General features: G+C 36.9%; 1 protein-coding gene across 1 annotated transcript in view; it reads left to right on the top strand.

Annotated features, from left to right (window-relative positions):
* Positions 1-10,805, top strand: part of PIEZO2 (piezo type mechanosensitive ion channel component 2) — a 680,804-nt gene that overhangs the window by 546,882 nt on the left and 123,117 nt on the right. The window contains exons 10-12 of the mRNA XM_012558213.2: positions 4,584-4,814; positions 8,550-8,673; positions 10,313-10,602. Of these exons, the coding sequence (XP_012413667.1) occupies positions 4,584-4,814; positions 8,550-8,673; positions 10,313-10,602 (645 nt within the window). The remainder of the gene's footprint in view (positions 1-4,583; positions 4,815-8,549; positions 8,674-10,312; positions 10,603-10,805) is intronic.

The raw sequence follows: 10,805 nt of genomic DNA, 5'->3' as shown, positions 1-10,805 counted from the left end.
TCAAAGCCCTGCCATCCGCTGATGGCCAGCATCAGTACCTTCCCAACACCTTATCAGAGGATGGTTGGTTATGTTAACTTCTCAAGGGATTTTTATATTATGGATTGTGAAAGCTTGTCCTCTTCAACTCCTTTAAAATATTTACACATTTCTCTTAAATTAGCTTATCAAGTCAGACTGTCCCCCATTTTGCCAACTGAGGAGGATACATTGCATAGTTTTTTCTAGAAGGTCTTCAAGATTAACATAGACTACTTTTATTTGTTTCAGATAGTTAGAGTTGCATTAACATCCTAGCTTAGATTTGAGTGAGACTTTATTCAATCTTAGCTGCAATAAATTTCTGCCAATATGACCATCTGGCCACCAGGGTCCCAAGAACTTCTACCAGTTGTGAGCCCTCGGTTTGTATGTGTTTCTACTCACCTGTAAGGACATCCTCCTTCTCCAACATTGCAGCTATGAAAATAGTCCTTTGGTTTATAGATGGAAGATAAAAAAAGATCTAATTTTTCCCCTTCCTGAAAACAAATTGTCCTGGGAAACCTGATTTGTTTTTTTGAGAAACCCAATTCTTTGATTTAAAACAAAACTTTTCCAAATGTGGTGGTCAATGGCAAAATCCCATAAACACCTTTATGAAATATCCTGTAACTCTAGAGAGAAAAAAAATATTAATCGCAGTTTCCCCACTCTGTTAAATGTTTCCGAGATCAACCTGTGTGTAACTCAACTCCAATTTCTAATAATAACCACCATTACATCTGAGAGGAGGCTGGAAAAAAGAAAGCTCCTCTGAATCAAATAGGGTTCATATTGGATTGCAAACTCTGTTCTTTAAATAAAGTTAATTCTGTGCTCTTTTGATTACTTTTTTGTATCTTCTATATATCAACCTCTACTTTAAACTGTAGAAAATCTCTGATTTTTAAATATTGAACTTATAAATGCAATTAACGATTCTGATTCTGAACTCAAAAGAGTATACACTTGTTTTGTTTTGTTTTTCTCTAAGCCAGGTAAGTTTGGTCTTCTGTGTAAAGTAATATAGCTTTTTATAAAAAAAAAGTTACACATTTTGTTACTTAATAGGAAAAAATTGATTGTAAAAACAAGATAATAGAGCAGACCCTTCATTAGAAATGTATCTCTTCCCACGTTATTAATGTTTTAACAGTGCCTGCTTACCCCGGAAGCTTCCCCTGGAGCCAACTTTTTATCACAGACAGAAATGGAAGTCCTAAAGAGTTTCTTCTGTTAGAATGATGTGTCTTTATTCAAAAAGACTAAGTACGAATATACTAAACTATTAGACGACTCTGAAACTGGACATGGTAGACAACATAATACAGATTCTACTTCCCAACTTCCACAACTGAAAGACATATGTAACTTAGGCATTAATTTTTTTTAAATAAGAAAAGTAATGCTCATAACTTTTCTCCCTCTCCCACTTTATCCTCTCAAACAACAATAACGTGAGGGGAAAAATTTGCTGGGAATATAATATCTGGTGAAATTATTTTACTGGATTGCAAAAAAAAAAAAAAAAGAAAGAGCGAAGTTCTACCTGTAGTTCGTCCTAGGTAAATGCATTATTATATTGTTTAATGCAAATACACTAAATGTTACTTAATGTTTGTTACACATGATTTCCAAGAAATAATATATTTCATGAAAGTAACTCAGACTTGATAATAGTTGTCAGTTACTAACTCATTTTCAATAAAAACCATTCGAATTTCCAGTTTATGATTATTATATATTTTAACCAACGATTTTACATAACTCATCACTTTAAAAGCCAGTTGTGCTTTAGAATAAATTTGAAAATTGCTGAGAGGAACCATTTGTTCCAAGTGTACTTATTTATCTTAATACCTGTCTACTGCTCAGAATAAACACACTATAAACACTGCTGCTAGGTTGTTGCTAGCTGCCGTTGAGTCGGTTCCGACTCATAGCAACCTATGTACAACAGAACGAAACACTGCCCCCTCTTCCACCATCCTCATGACCATTGTCATGCTTGAGCCACTGTTGCAGCCACAGTGTCAATCCATCTCATTGAGGGTCTTCCTCTTTTTTGATGACCTTCCACTTTTCCCAGCGTGATGTCCTTCTCCAGGGACTAGTCCCTCCTGATAACATGTCCAAAGTATGTGAGACAAAGTCTTGCCGTCCTTGCTTCTAAGGAGCATTCTGGCGGTACTTCTTCCAAGACAGATTTGTTTGTTCTTTTGGCAGTCCATGATATATTCAATATTCTTCTCCAACACTACAACTCAAAGGCGTCAGTTCTTCTTCAGTCTTCCTTGTTCATTGTCTAGCTTTTGCATGCATATGAGGCGATTGAAAACACCATGGCTTGGGTCAGGTACACCTCAGTCCTCAAAGTGACATCTTTGCTTTTTAACACTTTAAAGAGGTCTTTTGCAGCAGATTTGCCCAATGCAATGAATGCATCGTTTGATTTCTTGACTGCTGCTTCCATGGGTGTTGATTGCAGATCCAAATAAAATGAAATACTTAACAACCTCAATCTTTTCTCCATTTATCATGATGTTGCTTATTTGTCTAGTTGTGATGATTTTTGTTTTCTTTATTTTGAGGTGTAATCCATACTGAAGGCTGTAATCTTTGGTATTCATCAATAAGTGCTTCAATATCCTCTTCACTTTCAGCAAGCAAGGTTTTGTCATCTGCATATCGCAGGTTGTTAATGAGTCTTCCCCCAATCCTGATGCCATGTTCTTCTTCAAATAGTCCAGCTTCTCAGATTATTTGCTCAGCATACAGACTGTATAATTATGGTGAAAAGATACAACCCTGACGCACACCTTTCCTGACTTTAAACCATGCAGTATCCCCTTGTTCTGTTCGAATGACTGCCTCTTGATCTATGTACATTCTTCGCAATGTTACCCATAATTTGTTATGATCCACACAGTCGAATGCCGTTGCATAGTCAATAAAAGACTGGTGAACATCTTTCTGGTATTCTCTGCTTTCAGCCAAGATCCATCTTACATCAGCAACGATATCCCTCATTCCAGATCCTCTTCTGAATCAGGCTTGACTTTCTGGAAGTTCCCTGTCAATGTACTGCTGTAACCACATTTGAATGATCTTTAACAAAATTTTACTTGCGTGTGATATTCATTATATTGTTCCATAATTTCTGCATTCTGTTGGATCACCTTTCTTTGGAATGGGCATAAATATGGATCTCTTCCAGTCAGTTGGCCAGGCAGCTGTCTTCCAAATTTCTTGGCATAGACAAGTGAGCATTTCCAGCCCTGCATCCATTTGTCGAAACATCTCAGTTGGTATTCTGTCAATTCCTGGAGCCTTGTTTTTCACCAATGCCTTCAGTGCAACTTGGACTTCTTCCTAATGTACCATTGGTTCCTCATCATATGCTACTTCCTGAAATGGTTGAACATTGACCAGTTCATTTTGGTACAGTGACTCTATATTTCTTCCATCTTCTTCTGGTGCTTCTTATGTCGTTCAGTATTTTCCCCTTGGAATCCTTCAGTATTGCAACTCGAGGCTTGAATTTTTTCTTCAGTTCCTTCAGCTTGAGAAATGCTGAACATGTTCTTCCATTTAGGGTTTCTAACTCCAGGTCTGCATATGTCATTATAATACTTTACTTTGTCTTCTCGAGCCACCCTTTGAAATCTGTTCAGCTCTTTTACTTCATCATTTCTTCTGTTCACTTTAGCTACTTGATATTCAAGAAACAGTAGAAGGTGTTTTTAAAGGTTTTATATATATATAAAATTAGAGATTATGGTAAGAGATGGTAGTTTTCTTGAAGTTAACAGTATTCATGAGTTTGATTTACATATTGTTCTAGTTACTTTTTTTTGAGATACATTTCAGATTCTTTGGAAGTTTAATGTGAATGTATCATTTGAAGGGTCTGATGGCTGGTTAGCCCTAGCCCTTATGGAACAGAAGCTGAGGTTAGCCTTTAAATAAATTTGAATTTATTATTTTGGATGTGCAGAGCCTAAGACACAACTTCTTCATCTAAATTTTCTAATTTCCATCATGCATATCTTGTTGGATAGTCTACTAAGGTTGACTTCTAAAGCCCCACTTGTGTGCTATTGTCATGGGTTCCATTTCTCAACCCTAGTGAGAGCTGACATTCACTCATCACTCAGTAACAGCTGACCCCAAGCTATTCTGTAAAAAGAAAGAAATTAATATTTTGGGAGAAAAGCATTATTTGAGAAACGAGTTTGTTTTTTATCAACAACAGTTACTTTTAATACTGTAAAGTAGGGTAAAGATTTGGGGTAGAGGAAAAGGATTTGTAATGAAGACTCCTTTGCCGTTAACCCTGTTCCCTAAAGAGAGTTCAAAAACAGTGTTCTCAGCACAATCAGCAGTTCTCTCTTTTCCTTCTCTATGCCACCGGTGGGGATCTCTCCAAGAGTCTCACCACAACTCTCTCCTCTCCCCAGTTTGAATATTATTGACATTTGCTTTTTAGATGGCTTCGAACTTGATAGATTGTGGGGAATATGTTGTATTGACTGTTATTTCTTTTTCTTTTCTCTCTCGAGGCTTGGAGTATTACCTACCATAGCTGGTTGACATTTGTGTTGTTGATTTGGTCATGCACTCTTTGGATGATTCGCAACAGAAGGAAATACGCAATGATCAGCTCTCCTTTCATGGTTGTCTATGGGAATCTGTTGCTGGTGTTACAGTATATATGGAGCTTTGAACTTCCTGAAATTAAAAAGGTCCCAGGATTTTTAGAAAAGAAGGATCCAGGAGAACTTGCCTCAAAGGTAAGTGAATACAAAACAAGAAAACAGAACAATGATACACAACCACAATAATGATAATAACCATATGCAAGCAAAAACTTAGAAAAATAGGTTCTGAATACATATTCTTTCAAAAATGAACAGATATGAAAATGCAAGAAATCATTTATATTGCTTTCAGTCTGCTATAATTTAAACATGAACAAATATTACACCTGGCTTTTATATTCTATTTTAACATGAAAATGTTTTCCATTCAAAGAAAATAGGTATTAGCCAGTATAAATTATATAGAGAAATTAGGAAAATAAAATGTAAAAGTATTTCAAAGTGTTAAAGACTTTCTTTAATAGGTATCAATTTGTAAAACATGCGTACACTTTGTATTGATTATTAATAAAAACAGTTTTTCTCCAATGATGTTGTAAAACAGTTTTTTAACAGTAAATATAAAGTATGGCACTTACATGCTGTTTTTCTTCAACTGATTACCGTATTTTTACATAAATCACACATGCCTTCTATGTTTGTTTGCCAGTTGCACCTTCCACCCAGGAGGTATTTTCGTTAAGTGCGCTATGATTTTTTTACAGCAACATGTACCTCACAGTGGGGAGGGCACAGTTGGCAAACAAGCATAAAAGGTGTGCATTATTTGCATAAAAATATGGTATATGATATGTCCTTCATCCACAGATACTGTAGAATCTGTCATTATTCATTTATTTTAATAAGCCATTTTAGTAGAGTTTTTATTTCAGAAGATTAGCCATCCCTGCCTTACTGTTTTATTACCTTTGTGTTTATGACTTTGTTTTAAGACAGTAGAAGCAATCATGTATAAGTATTGGATGAGCCTTGAAAATTTTTTTCCTCCCGACAGAGAGGATAATTAGTATCTCTGTTATAAAAGCCATGTTTCCTGGGAGCAGCCACCTTCTTTACAGGTTACTAGATGCCCCATATGCAAGGCCATCAGGCATTAATGGGGTACTCAATAGTCTAGACCAAGGATTGGGCCTGAAAATAGAAGTTTTGGTGGGGGACGACTGGGGTACAGGAAAAAAAAAAAAATCTTAACAGGTAAATGTTAATGGCAGTTGGAATTTAGACTATAATCCCCTACATTTATGGACCGTGGCAACTTCATTCATTCATTTAAAACTCCCATGCCCACCCCACTCCCACTTTCTCTCCCAAACCTTATTCCATACTGAAAGTCCCTCATAATACCCTCACTCACAAGTCAGCTTCATCTGACTTTCTCTCCTTTCTTCTCTCCCTCCCTCTCTTTCCCCTTAAACATACCCACACTCCAGGCACTCACACACATACACAACTGGTAAGTGAGTCTTTTTCTATAGAGAACTTCAAAACCTTATCCTTTTGAATGTATAAATCTGCTACAACCTGACTTGGAATATCACTGAGACTTCTAAAAAATACATGCTAACCAGTTAGTTGAATTAACTCTTGTTTAATTTAAAATTATCAGTTCTTTGGGGGAAAAACATTATTTGGGAAATAAATTTTTACCAACAAAAATGATTTTAGGGAAACTGGGTTCTGCGTTTATAGTTTAATGCATCCGGAAGCTCAGAAGTACAAGATTTTGTCATAAATAATAAAATACAACCTCAGGCTCATAAAATCTCTCTCTATAACTATCACATAAGTCAAAAGCCTGTTTGCAGAGTTCTGTGTTACTGTGATAGAAAATGAGAGAAAGAAAGAATAAGGCCTCAGTCCTCAAAGCCTGAACACCTCTAGTCTGACCAGACTTGGCTGCTTTGCTAAGCTCAGCTTCTTAAACTGCTAGGATGCCCCACTCCCAAGTTGATCAAACCATACCAGCTGCCTTATTCACATCTCAACTTTTAACATCATCCCTAGGAAAGATGTCCTGTCTGTTCCCACTTACTCCTCAGTTCTGTGTATATGCGTTAGGGAGGCAGGGATTTCTCCCTCCAATAGCAGTTTAATTCAATCAGTTGTGATGTCCAGAAGTTTAATACTAGATTTTCAGAAGCGTAGGTATTCCAGTTCTTAGCTGGCCTTGATTTCATTGGATTCTAGGAGTGTTTACCAGGACTTACTTGCATGATGAGTATGTTGAAGAAAAATGGCAAGTGGATATTTATGGATATTCAAGGAGGCAGTTATTCAAAGTGAAAAATAACCGCTTCATTTATCCATTTTTTCCCTTTCTTTGGCAAATATTTATTAAAAGCCTACTGTGAACCACAATGAGATTCTACTTCAAATCTACTAGGATGGCTAGAAACAAAAATATAATGAGTGTTGGCGAGATACAGAAACTGAAACCCTCGTGCATCACTGGTGGGCATGTAAAATGATTCAGCTGCTGTGGAAAACCATTTGGCAGTTCCTCAAAATGTTAAACACAGAATTACCATCAGACCCAGCAATTCCATTCCTACATATATACCCAATAGAAATGAAAACGTGTCCACATAAAAACTTGTACATGCATGTTCATAGCAGCATTATATATAATAACCAAAAAATGGAAACAACCTAAATGTCAGCTAAGGAAAGAATAAATAAAATGTGACATATCCAAATAATAGGGCACAGTGGTTAGGAGCACAGCTGCTAACCAAAAGGTCAGCAGTTCAAGTCCATCAGCTGCTCCTTGGAAACCCTATGGGGCAGTTCTACTCTGTCCTGTAGGGTTGCTGTGTGTCAGAACTGACTCTATGGCAGCAGGTTTGATTTTCGGTTTTTTATTCATCCATGAAAAGTAATGAAATACTCATATGTGCTATAACATCGATACATCTTGAAAACATTATACCAAGTGAAATAAGCCAGGTACAGAAGGCTAGCTATTGTATGACTCACACTTTTATGAAATGTCCAGAATAGTCAAGTCTATAGAAACAGAAAGAAAGTTAGTGGCTGCTTCAGACTGGGGGATGGGGGGAGGGGAGTGGCTGCTATGGGGTTTCTTCTTGGTGTGATGAAAATATTCTAAAATTGACTTTGGTGATGGTTGCACAACTCTGAATGAACTAAAACCATTGAGTTGCACACTTCAAATGGGTGACTTGTATGGCGTGTGAATATCTCAATTATTCACTGTTACTGAAAAGGAAAACAATGACTGTGTGCTAGGTACTGCAATCCTTCAAAAATGGAGTTCCCTGAAATCAGAATTTTTCTTCCTAGCCCCCAAGAAAATGTTAATACCAAAGTGTGTCTATTTGGCAGTATTCTTCCTTCAGCTTTGGAAGACGGATGAGAAAAATAAGGGATTCTATTTTGTGGGACGAAATTTTTTTTTCCTTCTGTTGATTTCTTAAAAATAAAGAATATGTCAGAACCAAAGGAGTGTTATACAAGAGAATTATACATTAAAATGATGATGATGTCATACTCAGGACGGGAAGTCAGTCAAGGACAAGCGACTTGAGGGGACCATTGCTGGAGAGTTGATTTCCTGCCCAGATGGGAGTAAGTGGGCCTCCCAATGCATCTTCCTAAGGCCTTTAGACAGATCTGGACGTGCCCCAGCCAGCAGTAAACCCATGCTGCCATCCTTAGGCGTGGGGACTTCAAATCCAGCAGCTCCCATTTGAAATCAAGGGGTGAACTGACTCTGTCTCTCATAACTAAGGTTTATTTATTGAGCGTGCCTTGCCACTGAAGTGTGGAGGCAACGTCATATTTATCGAAATGTATTTACCTTCTAAAGGTTGCTTAAGTCTCGTTTTGCTATTTCTCTACTTTCAGATTCTTTTCACTATTACTTTTTGGCTACTGCTCAGGCAGCACCTCACAGAGCAGAAAACTCTTCAACAAAAGGAGGCTCTTTTATCTGAAGTCAAAATTGGAAGTCAGGAAAATGAAGAAAAAGGTAAATTAGAGTGTCTGCAGTGTGTCACAGAAGATTTGTATGAGCCCCCAAAAGCACATCACAAAGCAGAGCCTCTCTGGTCAGACCAGGTGGGAGCCGAGTATTAATCTGTAGCGATAAGTAATAATACTAATAGAGGTAACTTGTAGAACACTAGCAAGTCAACAAGGGGCGTTTAAAAGTGCTGTGTTATTGGCTCCTTCCCAAAGTGATTCACATTAAACCGAAGAAGACACTGAGGCTCATAGAAGTTAAATGAGTTCCCCAAGGCCACACTTTCAGTAAGTGACTAAGAAACTGATTCAAATCTTTTAAATTCGAATCCTCTTCTAAAAATAATTTACCACAAAGGTAAGAGGCTGATGTTTCTATTATCCTCTCTGTGAGTTTAGGCCTGCTATGTGGGTAAGATGAGAACAACCTTGCTCCCTACCTCCTTATATTTACAAATCAGTAGAAATTTAATGTTTGCAGACTGTACTGGAGTCTAATAATGAGGCAGCAACATCTCTGAAGAGGAAGCTATAAATGTTTTCAAAATATTTTGGTTACGAAATGTTTACAAAAGCAAAGCTGCCCTGTTAACCTTTAATTCAGTTCTGTAAGAAAACCAACAAAGACCAGCTCGTTTCTTGTTTTTTTTTTTCAGTGTAGCTTCTCTCAATGTAGCTTCTCATTTAGGCCTAATTGTTGAGTTGTCTTTATTAGCAATAAAAGTCTGTAAGATTTAAATCTCGCCTTTATGAGTTAGGCTGTTTCTAATAAACAGTGATTAAACTAATCAGTTAGTTGAATTAAAGAAGGGTTAACTTGAGCTTGGAAACCCTGGTGGCATAGTGGTTAAGAGCTACTGCTGCTAACCAAAAGGTCGGCAGGTCAAATGCACCAGACGCTCCTTGGAAACCCCATGGGGCGGTTCTACCCTATCCCATAGGGTCGCTATGAGTCAGAATAGACTCCATGGCAATAGGTTAACTTGAGATCACTGCTCTGAGTCCTCACTTCACTTTCACACCCCTGCCCTGTGACTCTACCAGTTTTTTGAATAAATTATTCAAATTTCATTCAGCTTGGTAAGGTAGTAAGGCCAAATAAGATTTTCATCTAATGGATGAAACTGTTTTAAACTTAGTTAAATTATAGTTAGTCTTACACTTTTTATAGTTAACTCTTACACTTTTAGTTATTTAAAAGCATGCATTTTGGTTAAGATTGTTAGCATTTACCACATTTAGTAAAGCATTACTTTGATTGTTTATAGCGATGAAACAATAAGAATTTGAAATTGATTTAATAGTTTTGATTTTTGTTATTGTTGCTTATTTATTTTTTCTAAATCCTACAGTACTTACAATTAGTTATCTTTGGATACTGAAAAAAAAAAAGGTATTATAAAGAGAATAGTATAAAAATAATCCCAAATTTATTTTCTTTTAAACTGTATTCTTGGAAGATTATGAAAGTTGACCATGAATTAGTTTGAATGTTGCTTTGTTTATTAGTACCGTGTGAGAATCACTCAAGTCATGTAGTGATCCATAACATGTATGTGTGTGTCTCACATGTATCACACTTGTTCAGAGTGTGCTTTTGGTCAGGTAACCAGCTAAGAATAACAGCAGAGTTTTATGTTTTGAAGATGATGAGCTACAAGATGTAGAAGTGGAAGGGGAGTCCAGAGAGAAGGGGGGAGAAGAGGAAGCAAAGGAAGAGAAGCAAGCAAGCAAGAAAGAAGAGGCAGAAGAAGTAGAGGAAGAAGATGACCAGGACGTCATGAAAGTCCTGGGAAATTTGGTGGTGGCCATGTTCATTAAGTACTGGATTTATGTCTGTGGAGGAATGTTCTTCTTTGTCAGCTTTGAGGGTAAAATTGTAATGTACAAAATCATCTACATGGTGCTGTTCCTATTCTGTGTGGCCTTATATCAGGTAGGTAAAACCAGTGTCCTCTACTGTCTTAATTCGCACATCTACCCGTGCTTCATTTAAAGAGATTCTAAGTTAGTACGGTCCCCTGTACATATTGTATAAAGTGATTGATGAGCTTTAAACACTATATCCTAAGAATCCTAAAATGTGAAATAACTGTCTTCAGCTTGTTCACTATTTTAAACTGTAGATACTTAAAAATG

Source organism: Trichechus manatus, unplaced genomic scaffold (assembly GCF_000243295.1).
Source record: "Trichechus manatus latirostris isolate Lorelei unplaced genomic scaffold, TriManLat1.0 scaffold00146, whole genome shotgun sequence".
NCBI classification, from domain to species: Eukaryota; Metazoa; Chordata; class Mammalia; order Sirenia; family Trichechidae; genus Trichechus; species Trichechus manatus.
This window is presented reverse-complemented; position numbering and strand designations above follow the sequence as displayed.